This window comes from Myxocyprinus asiaticus, chromosome 18 (assembly GCF_019703515.2).
Source record: "Myxocyprinus asiaticus isolate MX2 ecotype Aquarium Trade chromosome 18, UBuf_Myxa_2, whole genome shotgun sequence".
Classification (NCBI taxonomy): domain Eukaryota; kingdom Metazoa; phylum Chordata; class Actinopteri; order Cypriniformes; family Catostomidae; genus Myxocyprinus; species Myxocyprinus asiaticus.
This window is the reverse complement of record NC_059361.1, coordinates 43,159,266-43,177,291: the sequence shown is the minus strand read 5'-3', so window position 1 is coordinate 43,177,291 and position 18,026 is coordinate 43,159,266. Positions and strand designations below refer to the sequence as shown.

At 38.3% G+C, this 18,026-nt stretch overlaps 1 protein-coding gene across 1 annotated transcript in view; it reads left to right on the top strand.

The window, feature by feature from the left end:
- LOC127456305 (UPF0606 protein KIAA1549L-like) overlaps positions 1-10,467 on the top strand; it is a 169,092-nt gene extending 158,625 nt beyond the window's left edge. Inside the window, exons 20-22 of the mRNA XM_051724727.1 lie at positions 7,142-7,278; positions 7,726-7,877; positions 9,773-10,467. Of these exons, the coding sequence (XP_051580687.1) occupies positions 7,142-7,278; positions 7,726-7,877; positions 9,773-10,057 (574 nt within the window). The 3' untranslated portion in view covers positions 10,058-10,467. The remainder of the gene's footprint in view (positions 1-7,141; positions 7,279-7,725; positions 7,878-9,772) is intronic.
- The last annotated feature ends 7,559 nt before the right edge of the window (positions 10,468-18,026 follow it).

Here is an 18,026-nt window from a genome sequence, read left to right as displayed (position 1 = left end):
CATACTGTAAGAAATGTAAAACTAAACAAGTAACTAAGTAACTTTTTCTGAGTAGTACTCTATGTACATTTTTTGTTTGTTTTCAACATACAAAGGGGCTTTTCTAGCTTTCATCATTCACCACATCGTCAAATTGTGCTCCCTTATTTTGTAAGGGGGTCCGGGGCACCAAAAATCATGTGATTCTGGTGTCTGGAAATTAGTGTAAATGTAATGTAAATATGGGATTCAAAGCATCTCTAGAATTTTATGTATTCCCATGACCTCACTAGTGGAAGTTTCTCACAATGACCTTTCTAAGAAGTAGCCAGCTGTGACAGAACCATGGTACAGTGATGGTAAGATTATGGTATTTTGATATACACCATGGTATTTACATAATACACTCAAAAATAATAGTTCTTTGGCTAAACTTTCTATGGTGGACAGTGGTTCCACGTGTTTGAAATGAGTTTTGTTAACTTCAAATTACTGTTATCTCAACACAAACACTTCTGGCACTTTTCCACTGCACGTTACGGTTCAACTTGACTCTGTTCGCTTTGCTTTTCTGAGCTTGCTTTTCCACTGCAGTTTAGTGCCGCCTCAACGTGGGTGGGATTATAGGCTGATCGTCATAGTTGCGCCGCCTCTACTGCCGTGGTATCATCTTAAACGCGACACAAACATTACTGACCATAAACAATAACACGACCGCTAGCTGTTAGCTACTAGCTCATTGTGCTACATAAAGCAGTTGTTGCATGGTGATTTTACACAAGTGTAATAGTTAAATTGGCTTGGTTGTTTTAGAAGCAAGCTTTCCAGTAGCTGGTCAACTAAATAAAGTGAAGCTTTCAAGCAGAATATAGAGTTAACTTAACAAAACGTACCATCCTCCATCGTGGACTCCAACAACGCTGTGGCCGAGTCCAGGGCACTCTCCCTCCCATTGCTCGCTGGTCTATTGCCATAGATAACGTCCATTTGGTCGAACCACTTCCACTTTCTTCTATTTGAAACACTCCGGCTGTTGTGGTCCTTGATGGTTCTGTAGTCACTTAAGTTTTTTTAAACTTTTCCCTACACTGTTGGTAGGTCCGGTGGTAGCTGTGTGCGGCCAACAGCTGAAAGACTTTTTCATTTTGCGTCGTTTCATTCGTCGCTAACGAGAGGAACGTCTGCACCTCGTTTATTGACCACGGCATGGTTTTGCGCACAGCCATTTCTATTTACAATTGGAAAGTCGCATGAACAAATGATATTGCTATCGCTGTTGTTAACTTTAAAACTAGCGGGTTGATGTCCCGTATCGCAAATCCAGTGACGCTGGTAGTGACGATTCTCTGACCAATCAGTGATCTGCTGGGTTTTGACGTCACATTTAGTATAGGCTTGGCTTGCTTGGAACCTCGACCGAGGTGGTACTAAAAAAAAGTACCAGGTACCAGGTACTATCCACAGTTGAAAACCCCCAAAAAGTGAGCAGAGTCAAGTCGAGCTGTAACGTGCAGTGGAAAAGCCATATTTGTGTCGAAAGAACCTACTTGAATTGGGTAAACCCAACAAAATTAGACATGTCAATGTAACTCAAAGAAATCTTTTTTGTTCTTTGTGTACTAACTATTGAAAACAAATGTTAGCTTGCTAAATACACGCTGGTTGAAAGCACTACAGAGTGTAGCTTAATAACTATGCTATGGTTAGCACAGCAGTTGCTCTCAATGAAGCAAGCAAGCAATTTCATGTGTGACATCAACCTGTCTTAACACATTGAAGTGATGATCCGCACTCCAGTAATAAACTACTGTTGTTTTAATTACATGACTTTTAGGGGAAAGGACACAGACGTTTCGACGCACAGGCCTTCCTCAATGTGTAAAACAATCATCAAATTCACCCTCTTTTTATTCAAACAACTCTACTGAAACATCACGTGACTTTACGATTTCAATCATGATTTGTAACAAAATAGAATCAATTAGTGATTAAAAGATCACCAGGTGCTAACAATAATTTAAAAAAAACATACAATACAAATCACTGACCCAGATAGGCCACATCTGAATACAAATTGACAAAATCGCCACAAGTTACAATCAATACTGAACACAAAAAATTACAAAATATACATGATTTTAAACAATCACTAAACAAGGACAGTCAAGTGTTAAAGATCCAGTCATTGAAACATCAGGTATACACTCATAAATCAAACTTAGTCTTCACAGTTTAAGTTCCAGTTGATATCCTTTGCCAAAGAATACATATTGTCAATAAAAGTTTTAATTGTAAATTGTTCAAAGGAAAATTGATAGGTCTAGTTCATTCAGATTACTTGGGGCTAGTGATGTGAGTGTTTAAATCCAAAAAGCTTTATGTTTTAATAATTTGTTATTTAAATTACCACCTCTACGAGACCCATGAACTTCCTCTATCCCTATACATTCCAATTGTTTGATACTATGACCCATCTCATTAAAATGTCTTATTACTACAGACATTCAGCGTAATGGTAACCCCCAAAACTCCAACATAAAACATTTAACACTAGCAAGTATTCCCCTTTATATTCATCTTTCACAAAAACAAAAACACATAAAATAATACTTCATTTTAACACGTAGTGTCTGTTTCAAAACCCAGTGAGCTGCCTCTGGAGGCAGCACTTAAAGACATCATAGGTGTGATCCTGACGCAAAGGCTTTTCCAAAAGGTAGGTATCTTAACTATGCTGTCTTTTAAGATATGTTGTTTTAGCCAAATTCTAAATTAGCATCGTATGTATCCTTCCCCGGGTAGGTGATCTCAGAATGCACCGTGATACAAAATAGTTTAATATGATAGAAAATTGACTATTTTACCCAAAATGTGTGTTATGCATATTTATGCTAATTAGAGTATCACGCCTTTCCTCTCGTGTCACCTGCATTGAAAGTAAATGCGAGTTGAGTCTCCCTTGTGATGCGCGTGACGAGCGCTATTTTAATGATATGTGGAGTTGTGTTCCAAATCACTCTCTTATTAGGCACCATATCAGTTAGGATGCTTCCATAGAAGACAGCTGCCTATGTAGGCAGGAGACAGCAATGCAGTTTGCTAAGTTTTGTAACAGACCCTTACTGTCCCTATGCAGTCCCATGCAAAACATGCTGAGAAATGGAAATCCCATGCACAGTTTCATCAATGCTACATTAACATCACAAAAAGTATTCATGTAGTCCCAACTCAAATGGATTAAGTAAACTTCCCTTTTACACATTTAAATGGATAGAACCCAATGAAATCAAGTTCAGTCATGCCAACTCTCAGAAAGATTTAGCATGTGAATGTGTTTATGACATATTGATATGATATTGGTCTTGGCGGACTAGATCTGCAATGCTACTGCGGTTGCAGAGCAAGTGCGGAGACTTGCTACTGCTAGAAAAACACATACATATGGAGTTAGCATGTGGACATGCTGCTGTGCAATGAGATAAAAAGAAAGACATGCTGCATCGAGCATGTGTAACATGCTGCTGCACAGATAGACAAACAATCCCCGTGTGGCAGATCTAGGCATGCTTAAGCTGGGGTGGAGGTAGGTTTCAGAGAAAAAACTCTTGCAGTGCTGCAGAGAAACCAGTTTAACTGCAAAACTGAGTCATTTAAATATTAGAATAAAGAGAGAGAGAGAGAGAGAGAGACGCAAGATGATTGGCAAACAGATAACAAGTCAAGGAACCTATCAGCTTGCACCACATGGAATTGCATGGCTGAACTTTGGTCATTTGTGACTAAATGTTTGACAATTGTGTTGCTTTAGTTCATTTTAATTAAGTAAATTAAACAAGCAGCAAAAATCCTTTTTTTGAGTGAGACCACTTTTGGAGTTTGGACTGAGCATGTCACAATATTTGAGGGAGGACCCAAATGCAGGAAGGCAATTTCAAAAGGGCTTTATTGAAACAGAACAAAATACAAACCAAAAACTCTCATGAGGGAGAGAAAAGACTAAACAAAGCAAAGATCAACAAACAGATAAACAAGGACAGGACCGACCGAGGTTCAGGAACTGACTGGAGACTAGACTTGACTCACAAACTTCACAAACATCACAAAACTATCGTGCAAAGACATGAGGGAAGAGGGCACAATATATAGAGAGGAAAGCACATGAGGAGCATGTGAAACCAATTAAAACTTTAAGGACTAAATTAGGGAAAGTGAAGAGGGAAAAAAGGTGGCGGAATCAGGGAAGCACATGGCAAACAAAAACAAAGCCATGTGCTAACACACAAGTCCAAGTGCTCAAACATAAACACAGGACATGGACATCCGGGTCCTGTCACCACACAATAAACATGACTGACCGAAGTGACAGGATCCTGACAGATGCAGTGGTGGCCGCTGGGAGCAGGACAGGGTCAGACTGGACAGCCTGGGCTGGGTAGCCTGGGCAGAGGGTCGAGTCTGTGGTGCCCACTGGGCAGAGGGTGAGGTCTGTGGTGGCGTCTGTGCAGAGGGTGAGGTCTGTGGCAGCCTCTGGGCAGAGGGTGAGGTCCGTGGCGGCAGCTGGGCAGAGGGTGAGGTCCGTGGCGGCAGCTGGCACAGGGAATGGGTCGACGGCCGCAGAGACGACGGATGGGCTATTGGTGGCCACGGGAGACTGGGCAGATTCACTGGCAGCCGCAGGAGACTGGACCAACTGGGCTGTGGCTGACAGTGAGGCGACAGACTGACAGAAGAGCACATAGCAAGAGAACTGAACCCAAAGCCATGCGCTCACACAGACAAGACATTGGGGCTTGAGTGTCTGGATCCCAACCTGACCGAAAAATCAGGACCCAGATACCTTGCTCCGAACATGAAAACACAAACTAGACAGAAGAGCACATGGCAAGGAATTTAAACCCGAACGGTGCACTCTCACAGAGACACAAACAATGACAGACAGAGCACCTGGCCAGGGAATAACCCCTGAGCCAAGTGCTCAAACACAGGACATGGGCATCAGGATCCGGTCACCACACTATAAACATGACTGACCAAAGTGACCGGATCCTGATAGAGAAAATGAAAAATTGTTTCCTACTCCATAACAGATATTGTTTTCATTTCATTTGGCTTTTAATAATTTATGTAATCTTTAGGAATATTATTATTTATTTTTGTGTGAAAGTTTTGTCCATAATTTGTCCATAAATCCTGGAAGTCTTGTGGTATGCACCACAATATCGAGGGAAGCTCTGTCAGTTGACTTGTGTGTGCCTGGTTGATGCACACACTCCAGAGATAGAGTAGGATAGAGCAGAGTAGACCACTAAAGCTTGTGGTTCTACTCACGTGAAAACCAGGCTTCAATAGTACTGTACGGAGTTCAGTTGAGAAGCATATTTAGCGATAAAGCACAAAATGCAAGGTGAATATTATTCAAATATATATGCAGGAAAACCCTTGCAATAACTTCTGCCTAAGTTCCACCCAAAACCTGGGCAGTTCTGATCAAAAAACATTCGGGGCTTGAATGTTTTGCCCTAGCAACACCCCATCTCCACACGCCATGTGATAAATGCTTTTAAAAAATACACTCATTAATACTTGCATAAAAAATAAAATGCCCTAATTCATGATTTATGTCACAATGCAGAAATATATATATATATATATATATATATATATATATATATATATATATATATATATAATCATATTGAGATTAAAAGGATGTATTCAGTCTGCTTTGTTTATATTTATTACTGTAATGTCTTGACTCTTGTGTTGCCACTTTCCTTGTCACATATATGTCAAAAAATGGTGCTACTCCGAGTGCTGTCCTAACTTGCCCAGTCCTAGTTACCTAAAATACTCTGCACTTTTCAGGTCTTCATGCTCTTTCACAGCATACAGTATATCATACAATAAAGCCTGATGACAATTAAACAATTATGTACATAGGTTTCTAATGTTGGCAACTTCTTAAGAAATGCTTCACATGTGTCCACTTTACACGAAAGTAAATTTTCATAGGTTGCTAATGTTGAATAGGTGTTATTAAGCATTTATAACATATGAGCAGGGTTGGGGAGTAACGGAATATATGTAACGGGATTACGTATTTAAAATACAAAATATAAGTAACTATTTCACTACAGTTACAATTTAAATAATTGGTAATTAGAATACAGTTACATTCAAAAAGTATTTTGATTACTGAAGAGATTACTTTGCATTTTATTGTTATTTGTTTCATTTAATATTTAGTCCTTTCAGATGGAAAACATTTATACATATAAATGATGTGATCCAAAGTGCATTTGAACAGCGGTGAAACACTTTCTTATGATGTGTTACATTCATACGAGCAGACAGAGAAGTAAGTTTGAAGTAAGTTTGGAGCAGAAGAAATAGAAATAAACCTTGTGTAAATTGTCAGCTTTACGCTACGCTAAAATGCTATTTCTAGCCATTTTACATGCACGTTACCAGGCACGATCATATTTTTTATAAAGAAAATTCACGTTGGATCATAATTTCTTTTTTTCTAGTAAGAATAATAATAATAATAATTTTTGTATTGTTTTCCTGTAAAGATATCTAAAAATCCTTAAAACAAGATCAGTTAGATTTATCTTGTTTTAGAAACAACACTGCATAAGATATTTAGGTTTTTCAGAGAATGTATTTTTAACGTGTATTTTGTCTTACTGTACTGGCAGAGTTTTTATAGTCAAAACAAGTGAAAAAATCTACCAGTGCTGAAGAAGTAATCCAAAGTATTTAGAATATGTTACTGACCTTGAGTAATCTAACGGAATACATTACAAATTACATTTTACAGCATGTATTCTGTAATCTGTAGTGGAATACATTTCAAAAGTAACCCTCCTAACCCTGCATAAGAGGTAAAATAAGTCACTAGTTGCCTGTTGTCATAACCGCATATCAATGATTTATAGTGCATTTGTAAATTAATTATAAGTCATTAATGAACCCCTTTATAAACCCTAAACAAAGAGAACATTAATATAAAGTGTTACATCCACATCCTGTTCCAGAACCAAGTTCATTTGTATTTGAATTGTAAATAATTGTGGTAAAGTCTGCTAGCAAGTCAATACTGTCATCTGGTGGTGAAATTATTTCAGTGCATGTGTAAAGTTGTTCTCATGTTCCTTAGGTCATCATCTGATCATGGTCCAAAGAGTCACTGCTCTGAGTCATCAGTGCAGAGTCAGCACGATAGCCCACCCTATAGGCCAAACAGCAGAGTGGCACTCCCACCAGTCACAACAGAGCCCATTCCCAACCACTTAGGTTAGTGTGTGTGCTTGAGTATTAGGGTTATACTGTTCTAATATCTTTCGATCTTTATGCATATAAAGTGTGAGGAAGAGTATATTATTTTATAATTGTATGTTTAAGTTCCATATTTGCATTTCCAGTGCATTTTGATACAGTTTTAAAAATCAGAATGTTTTATTTTATGTGCAACTGAGACCGTAAAGAGAAACAACATTATGAATGCCATCCACATAAATTGCCGAACATAATAATTACAAGGGATATTTAGTTTTCTTTTAAATGAATGTGTTAACACATCAAATAAATTATTCTTGTTTAAATATTTGAATCGTTTGACAGCCCTAACAAATATATAGAATGAAATTCATAACTTAACACATTAACTTTAGCTTCCCTAATAATTGAATGTGTATATATTTCAAATATACCATAAACTCTTATCCTTCTTTTGTCCCAAAGGAAATCCCATGACTGCAGTGTACGCCATTCCAGCCACTTGTCCTGGATACACTGGCTTCTTCATCTCCACGCCACCTTCGTCATATCACAGCCCATCCTGGATGTCCTACCCACCTGAGCCCGAGGACGTGCCTCCTCAATGGGCCGAATCTGTAAGAACCTGTTTATACTGTACATCACCCAATTTACCTGTCAATCAAAGCAGGCCATATATGGGAAGAGGGGGCATGTCTTATTCAGTGGCCAACGGAAGTTCTAGAGCAGCTAACATCGCTTACAGCACTTTTAATGTGGTGAAAACCTGCAACCAAGAGAATGCAAAGATCGCCAGCGGCCTCGTGATCCGTAAAAAAAAAATAAAAAATGTTATTTAATGCATGTTTTTGCCTTACAATTCTTATTTAATCAGAGGTGCACTCCAGCTTTGATATGTCGGCAGTTATATTATATATATGCTACAGTGAGAGTTATTTCTTAAAGGTGCCCTCAGTAATTTTTCCCTCATTAAAAAAAGTTTTATTCCTAAAGAAATTAATTGTAAATTTAAAAAGAAATATCGATAAAATTGTGACCACACACATGTGCTAAATGCTTAGGTCATATCAGTAACTGGATAAAAACTGCTTAAATTAATATGGAGAGGGTCCCCTCATGAGGGCTGCCATGTTAGGATCACATGACAAGCCAAATACTACTCACATAATCTCAGTAACCGTCCTGTTATTGGACACTTTAATTAATGAATTAAATTAATCATGGCTAACTGTGAATAGTGAATTTCAGTAAAAGAAGCTTTTATAACCCCTCGATGATAATTAAAAGTTTAATTACTGTAGTGCATGCAGTAGAGTGTGTAATTTGTAATTTTTACATTCTGCATTCATGGCGCTAGTGCTATACATGGCCATAATATGCACCTTTTACCCTCTGTTATTGTATTTTATGATGGATTTTGTGAAAATAATCCACATTAAAATCAAAAAAGGTTTTCTCTTGATCGTGCACTCACAGTCTCACACACACACATCTTTTCTACTCCAGTAACCGTAATGGAACTAGTAATGGAAGTTTGAGCTGTTTCTATGAAGGATGCTTAAACAGTGTTGAAAGAAAGCTGTTATACACACAAACATTTTTTGAGGACAACAACCTGAACATGTTTTCATGTGCACTAGTAATAGCAATGCTTTCTGTTCTCTTCTTGTTACAGAAAGTCAAAATATTTTCTTTTAACTGTTCTCTTGGCCATTTTTGAAGGTGTGCGAAACTGACGAAAACTTGCATTACCTTCAGTGGCATAAGTTTCATGTGAACACTGGGAAGGACATGTCAATCCATTGCTAATCTCCAACATAACTCCTTGCTGGGGTTTTCAGAACACCAGCGCCTTTTTGCTGTGGTGAGAGTTAGATTGAGCAAATAAAGCATACCATTGGCAAGATATTTCCAGTCTGTGAAAGTAAATATCTGATTGGAGGATTGCATCACTTGATATCTGGCAACCCCGAAAAGTGTCTCTTTGAAATATCTAATTGATTCGTTATTCACCATGTTATTTAAAGTATGTTATTTATACAAATATTTTACTCCATGTTTAGTTCTAAGGAATACATGACACAATTGATCTAATGGAGATGGCCAGTGATTTTTTCAAGGGGGATGTGGAGTGGGATGGCATCAGCTGGCGACCCAAACTTGGCCCTGATTCCAAGTGCTCTAAAGGCATACATAATTTTCCATAATTACTTAAATTTTGGTCTGTTTCTAACACAAAACTATTGTATGGCTTAAGAAGTCTTATTGACTTCTTTTACGGTACTTTTGGGGTATTTTTTTTTTACAGCTGTAGCCAAAATGAACTGTTGTTGAATGGGGGGAAAATGTACTAAGAAATATTAGCATATGGGTTTGGAACAACATGAGGGTGGGTAAATGACAAATAATGATGATAAGTTTTGCATCAACTATTCCTTTAACAAGAAGAATGCACTTCAGCTGACTGTCTTTAGCATAGCTTTCATTGAATGTTTCCTGATTTCTCTTTCAGGTTCCTTTACCAGGCTACGCAGAGGCCTTTCCTCACCCCCACTATCCTCAGGGCAGCCCGCTCCTGTGGCACCACAGCCAGGCCGCATCCGCTCAGGGCGGTCCAGACCACCGGCCCGCCTCATCCATGGCAGAGTCCCAGCAGAGTCTAACAGAGCCTGGGGATTCAATCGGTCCTGACACCCCACTCAGCAGCCTTTCCACCTCAGCTCTGGTCCAAGCCATCTGCGATGAAGTGGCCAAACTGGCCAAGAAGCAAGCAGACATGTTTGAGTTCCAGGTTTAGAGCTTCCCTGCTGAAAAAACATACGCTGGTTTGCTGGTTTAAGATGGTCTCCAACCTGTCCAAGCTTGTGCTCAGGTGGTTTAGCTGGTCTCCCAGCCTGACATCTAAAATACCCCTGCTCAAAACCCCTTTAAAACCAGCCTTACAAGTCTGGGAGACCAGCTAACCAGCTGGTTTTAGATGTTTGTTTGTTTTTTTCAGCAGAGTTTTGAGTGGTTTATTGGACCAGCTGCACTGAGTTGAGACTCAGAAATGAATGCATTTATGACTTCTGTACCGATTAGACTCCTGATTATATTTTACTGGATACTTTAATTTCTTTAACGAAATGCCTGTCTGCTGTTTATTACAGTTTTGTGTGCTTCTTTAAGTATGTGCCATTGTAGTATTACATAAATAAATAATGTACGTTTTTATTTAATTGGACAAAAGGAAAGTCTACACCGATTATCACTTTTAACTGTGTGTTTCTTTTGTAGAAAGGCCAGAAATAACTAAAATTGGCTTCTACGTTTAAGTTGAAAAAGTATTCGGCTACGTTTACATTGACATAAATATTCACAAAATACAAATTCATATCCATAAATACATTTAATAGTAATGGAAAATGATGGTTGAAGAAAATGAGAAAGGGGGGGAAAAAAAAAAAAAAAAAATGATGCTTTTGCATTCACTCACAACACATTTGCTTTCCCCTGAGAAACTTTGTATTCTCTTGCAAAGCTTGTGTTCTTACCTAATTTATGTGGTATTACTTTATCATATATGATGAGTGAGAAGATACAGTGACTCTTTCTGTATTGCGTCATTACACCATCACAAGTCTTTATAATCTACTGCACGTAGTCTACGTCTACACTGATCAGCCACAACATTAAAGCCACTGACAGGCGAAGTGAATAACCTTTATTATCTCATTACAATGGCACCTGTCAAGGGGTGGGATATACTAGGCAGCAAGTGAACAGACAGTTCTTGAATTTCATGTGTTGGAAGGTAGGAAAAATGGGCAAGCATAAGGATCTGAGTGACTTTGACAAAAGCCAAATTGTGATGGCTAGATGACTGGGTCAGAGCATCTCCAAATGTCTTGTGGGGTGTTCCCGGTATGCAGTGGTTTGTACCTCCCAAAAGTGGTCCAAGGAAGGACAACCGGTGATCTGTCAACAGGGTCATGGGTTCATTGTTGTGCATGGGGAGCGAAGGCTAGCCTGTCTGGTCTGATCCCGCAGAAGGGCTACCGTACTACAAATTGCTGAAAAACGTAATGCTGGCCATGATAGAAAGGTGTCAGAACACACAGCGCATCTCAGCTTGCTGCGTATGGGGCTGCGTAACCGCAGACCAGTCAGAGTGCCCATGCTGACCCCTGTCCACCGCCGAAAGTGCCTACAATGTGCACATGAGTGTCAGAAATGGACCATGGAGAAGAAGGTGGCCTGGTCTGATGAATCACGTTTTCTTTTAGATCATGTGGAAGGCCGGGTGTGTGTGTGTCGTTTATCTGGGGAAGAGATGGCAGCAGGATGCACTATGGGAAGAAGGCAGGCCGGTGGAGGCAGTGTGATGCTCTGGGCAATGTTCTGCTGAGAAACCTTGGGTCCTGGCATTCATGTAGATGTTACTTTGACACATACCACCTACCTAAAGATTGTTGCAGACAACGTACACCCCTTCATGGCAATGGTATTCCCTGATGGCAGTGGCCTCTTTAGCAGGATAATGCGTCCTACCACACTGCAAAAATTGTTCAGGAATGGTTCGAGGAACATGACAAAGAATTCAAGATGTTGACTTTGCCTCCAAATTCCCCAGATCTCAATATGTTTGAGCATCTATGGGATGTGCTGCACCAACAAGTCTGATCCATGGAGGCCCCACCTTGCAACTTACAGAATTTAAAGGATCTGCTGCTAACGTCTTGGTGCCAGATACCACAGGACACCTTCAGAGGTCTTGTGGAGTCCATGCCTCGATGGGTCAGAACTGTTTTGGTGGCACAAGGGGGACCTACACGATATTAGGCAGGTGGTTTTAATGTTGTGGCTGATCGGTGTATATGGTAACTTAAACCACTGGTCTGTTGAATACTTGATTTTGATTGGTTGATAGATGTTCTAAAGTGCACAATTATTTTCCAGTAAACACATGGCTATGAAGTAGTTCCAGGTCTTGACCACATAACAGTTCCATTTCACATGGCCAAATTATTTCAGTTATTTCAAAGAGCCGTACAAGCTACCACAGCAAAATAACAAAATAAAAACAAAGACATTGGTTAAGTAAATCAGATAAGAAAGACAAACAATGTCTATAAAATCCTAAATGTATTTACATTTTGGTTGAAAAGTGCCCTTGCGCTCCTCTCTCTTTTCTTTTCTCTCATCTCACACTCACAATAACACACACACACACATAGAGAGACTCGTGTCGCGACCAACAAATATAGTCTTGCTTGGTTTTTATATTATCTGAAATAACCTTTAAAATGTGCAAGTGTTTCAAAGTATTTAGCCCAAATCAGCCTCCCATAGTGGAAAGCACCCTTGCACTCACCTCTCCCTCTCTTTTGTTCTCACACAAATTTACACAGACGGACACACACACACACATACTCGGGAGCAAAGTCAGTGCACCTCTGGGACTCAGTGGGGTCGTAAACAGTTGTTTAACAACGGGAAAGCTATATACAAGAGTGGCGACATTTGCTGCTGCTGAGAAGTATACTTAAACTTACATCTTGGCAATTTGAAACAATGTATTGCTGATGAGAGCCGCATCAAACACAGGTAATTCCACACGCGATCTATCAGTTTCTTACTTTCTCTCACTCACACACGTGCACACACACTACCTAGTTACTCCAATGCTGAAAAGCAATGCATCCTCCGCTGCTAGTTCTAAAGTGATGTTTTCGATCTAGCAGCAGAAACTCGGGCTGTATCAGCTAGACACTGAATCCGTGGCAGAAGAAAATAGTTCCACTCACAAGAGTGTTTTAGGGACAAAAACCAGAAAATGTCTTGATATAAAACCCTGTACGATGTCTTAAGGTGTGGTAACCGTGAATATGTGGAATAATTGACTTCAGCCAGTTGAATTATTGAAAGATAATGCACACCCGAGGTACATTTCCACCTCTGGATGTGCTTTATATATATATATATATATATATATATATATATATATATATATATATATATATACATAATTAAATGGTCTGTCGTCAATTATTCCTTACATAATGTCAGAGTGAGGGTTTGCAGCTTTGCTAAAATGATTGTTCTCTCTTCAAACAGAAATTCAAAGAAAGATTATTTGCAAAAATGAAAAGAGTTCCGAATTGGACGTGAGCTCCACATAATAAAGCAAATTTTAGGACTATTTATGTAAGGGTTTTTCCATGGCTAGGTGTGTGTTAAGTAAGGGATAATGTACAGTCAGCCAGTTGTTATCACACAATAAACCCAGACAGGGTGATCAGGATCTTATCAGTCTTGTATCACCCTGAAGGAGTTTGTTTTGCAATAACAATTGGCTGACTTTACATTATCCCACTTATTACATGGCTTCTAAACAAATAAAAAAATACATGGAAATAGAATTAAAATTTTCTTTGAAATTATGTAATTTGAGAAGAAAGAAATGGCTGAATCACTAAAATCCACCTCCGGTTTGAGTCGGAGTTCTGCTGGTATTTATTTTGTGAAAATGACCGTCTGACTCCTCATTATTCAGCCTATTACAAGACTACTTGCCAAATAAACAAATACAAATTACACAAATTACAAATTTTGTAATTATGTGAGAAGAAATAAATCGCTTAACAGTTGAAATTCCACCTCCGGTTTGCGTCTGAGTTCGGTTGTTTATTTTTTTTAAATAATGAATGTCTGACTGCTTAGTATGCATCTTATTACAAGACTACTTGCCAAATAAATAAATGCACATGAAACATTGATTTGAGTTTAAATTATTTTATTAGCTAGCTTGTAGAGATCGTAGAGTGATACGAGAAGCAGGAGAGATGGCTCAGAAACCCGGATGAGTGGTCTGATACGTAGACGGGTGGGTAGAGTAGACAAAAACTGTACTCAAGTAAAAGTACAATTACTTTAAAAAAAAAATTACTCAAGTAGAAGTAAAAGTGCTAACATAAATAATTACTTGAGTAAGAGTAAGAAAATATCCAATTAAAAGTGTACTCAAGTAGTGAGTAACTCGTTACTTTCACAAATGACATAATGGACGTTAACTCCCCTACATTCCATTACATAATACACATTTAAAATGTATTACAGAATTATTATTATTAATGGAAATTCTGTCATCATTTATCATCATGTTGTTCCAAGTCTGTATGACTTTCTTTCTTCCATGCAACACAATAATTGAATTTAACTTTATTGTCCATTTTCATGGAAATTTGTCTTTGGCCCCAAACCGGCAAGAATAACACACAAAGACAAGTATACAAGAAAAGTTAAACATACATACATACTATGTACCTATCGTGAACTATTACATTAAAATCAAATACATCAGTACTGATAAGTGGGTAACCACTGCACATCATCATAAACGGAGAAAAAAATGATTTTAGACATCATTATATACTTTAAGTGAATGTGTTTATATATATATATATATATATATATATATATATACTGTATATTGAAAATTAATGGTGACTGATACTGTCAGCCCCTAACATTCTGTCTAACATCTTTTGTGTTCCACAGAATACAGAAGGTCACACAGTTTTGGAACAACATGAGGGTAGGGAAATTATGATGGAATATTAAATTATGGCTGAGCTATCACTTTAAAGGGGTAGTTCACCCCAAAATGAAAAGTCTCTCATCATTTACTCACCCTCATGCCATCCCAGATGTGTATGACTTCCTTTCTTCTGCAGAACACAAATTAAGATATTAGAAGTATATTTCAGTTCTGTAGGTCAGTACAATGCAAGTGAATGGGTGCCAAAATTTGTATACTCCAAAAAGCAAATGCAGGCACCATAAAAGTAATCCATACGACTCCAGTGGTTAAATCCATATTTTCAGAAGTGATATGATAAGTGTGGGTGAGAAACAGATCAATTTTTTAAGTCATTTTTTGCTAGAAGTTCTTCTCCCTGTCCAGCAGGGGGCGATATGTAGAGAAGAATGTAAATCACCAAAAACACAAGAAGAAGAATGTGAAAGTGATCTGTTTCTCATCCACACATTCTCATATCACATTGCTTCTGAAGATATTGATTTAACCACTGGAGTCTTATGGATTGCTTTATGCTGACTTATGTGACTTTGTTTTAGCTTTAAAATGTTGGCACCAATTCACTTGCATTGTATGGACCAAAACAGCTGAGGAATTCTTCTAAAAAACTTCATTTGTGTTCTGCAAAAGAAAGAAAGTCAGACACATCTGTGATGGCATGAGGGTGAGTAAATGAGACAATTTTCATTTTTGGGTGAACTATCCCTTTAAGGTCTCTTGTCAGATCTGGATGAATATGTCAATAGGAAGAAAGGTTTGGAAACCTTTCTAGTAATTATTACAGTGAAAACATGAACAATGTCCCACAGGGAAATATAAACCAAAGCAAGATCATGTTTTATTAATGCCTACTTTCGCTATTTCATAGCTTTTAGTTGCTAGTTCAGTGTAGTTACAGTTTTCAGTGTCGAAAGAATTTAGATTATTAGTTCTGTGTAGCAGTTTCATCGCTCCCTAAACACAGAGTATGCAGCCTGCATAGGGCATCACATGCAGAAATGCTGTCTGTTCGCGCTCCACTTGTCAATAACGCAATCGGCAGAGCAAAAGGCATTTACACTTAACATGGATGTTTACATGGATTTATACAGTTAATCAGCCGGAAGTAGCTGCGATAGATTCCAGTAATGCGTAAATACTGCTCATGACATGCGGGACAAAGCACACTGATATATTGCTGCAGATTTAAAAATATACACTTAAAAACTGATGTCACAAGAGCCCATATTTACAGAATTGTCCAGAATAAACCATCACCATGTCACAGAAAAGCCCATGCTATCATTAGAGGCAAAACTTACCTCAGCGTGCTGCTTTAAGTTGGAGCTGCAATTTTAATCTTGAAATATCCGCTTGTCTTGGTGTTAAATGAAGGCACTGCATGACAAAACTATTTTTCTTTTACTGTGCAGAGCGAAGAAAGTGTTTCGCTTAGTTAGAAGAGTACAAGTAAATGTACAAAAAGTTCATTAGAAATTTACTTGAGTGAGAGTAAAAAGCACCCACTTTTAAACCTACTCTAAAAGTAAATTTTTTTCCAAAAAGTTACTCAAGTAAATGTAACAGAGTAAATGTAGCACATTACTACCCATCTCTGTACATCAATGTGCGGTGGTTACAGAGAAATATCAGACAGCTATATGGCGCCATTGACCTATCAGAATAGAGTATTCCATGCAGCTGTGTAATAAATTATTTTAATGTACAACGTGTTGGCAAAAAAACAACCGATGCAAAGCTAAGTGCATTCAAATCGTTTAACATACACCTAGCCATGGATTTTTGGAGACCAAACACTCTTTAAAAACTGTGAATTTAAATAATCCAGAAATAATAATATATACATAATGTAAAAGGGTTGGCACTCCTGAGAACATGTAATATTCAATTCCTATTCATTGTCATTTTCACATTAATGAGGAAAAAGCACTGTTGCTGATGTGACAGTTGTAAAAGTTGCACTTACTGTTGATGATGAGGAGAAAATCATCCAAAACACGCTAATCCTGCAGACTTTGACCTCTGAGACATCCATATGGTATACATTAAGGCTGCATGATTGATTGAACTAACAATAAATTTGCGATGTGCCATTGCTCGATTTCAAAACAGCAAAAGGCTGCATGTTGTGAAACAGTCTCCATTCAGAGCTTCAGTCAGCGATCTGTGATCGCGGGGCACCCTCTAAGGGTTATAGGCGCAATTGTTGAGCAGGGCAGCCATTTTAGATTAATATTTATCATATTAAAATATAAATCGTCTTGCCGGACAGTGAAAGGCACATTTGATGGGTCCCGGTTACCTTCTCTCCACCTCCATGCAAAACAGCTGAATGTCAAACCATATTTTCCTAACAAGCACTTTTGGGTGAGTAATACAGGGCTGATGAATACTGTCTGTGTCTTGTCTGTGTTTCCTGTAGATTCACAGTTGATTTAAAGATGGCACTGCATGACTTGATGATGTTGTTTTGTGATGTGATGGTGCTTAAACCTGAATGAAACTACCTGTGCATTAAGTAAGGAATAATTAATGACTGTTGAATTATTGAAAAATAATTCATACCAGAGGTGGTAATTCAGTCACGACACACAGCGGATTTATTGTGCGATAACAACCGGCTGACTGTACATTATCCCTTACTTAACGCACACCTAGCCGTGGAAAAACCCTTACATAAATAGGCCTAAAATTTGCTTTATTATGTGGAGCTCACGTCCATTTGGAACTCTCTTCATTTTTTCAAGTAATTTTTCTTTGAATTTCTGTTTGAAGAGAGAACAATCATTTTAGCAAAGCTGCAAACCCTCACTCTGACATGTAAGGAATAATTGACGACAGACCATTGAATTATTGAAAAAAAAAAAAAAGCACATCCAGAGGTGGAAATGTACCTTGGGTGTGCATTATTTTTCAATAATTCAATGGGCTAGAGTCAATTATTCTGCTTATACCACGGTTACCACACCTTAAGACATTGTACAGAGTTTTATCTCAAGACTTTTTCTGGTTTTCGTCCCTAAAACGCTCTTGTGAGTGCAACTACTTTCTTCCACCATGGATTCAGCATCTTGATTTGATACAGTCCGAGCCTTCATTGCATGTTCAAAAATGTCACTTAAGAACTAGCAACGGAGGATTGCGAAGCTTGCACTGCTGTACTGGAGCACTTACTGGAGTAATAAAG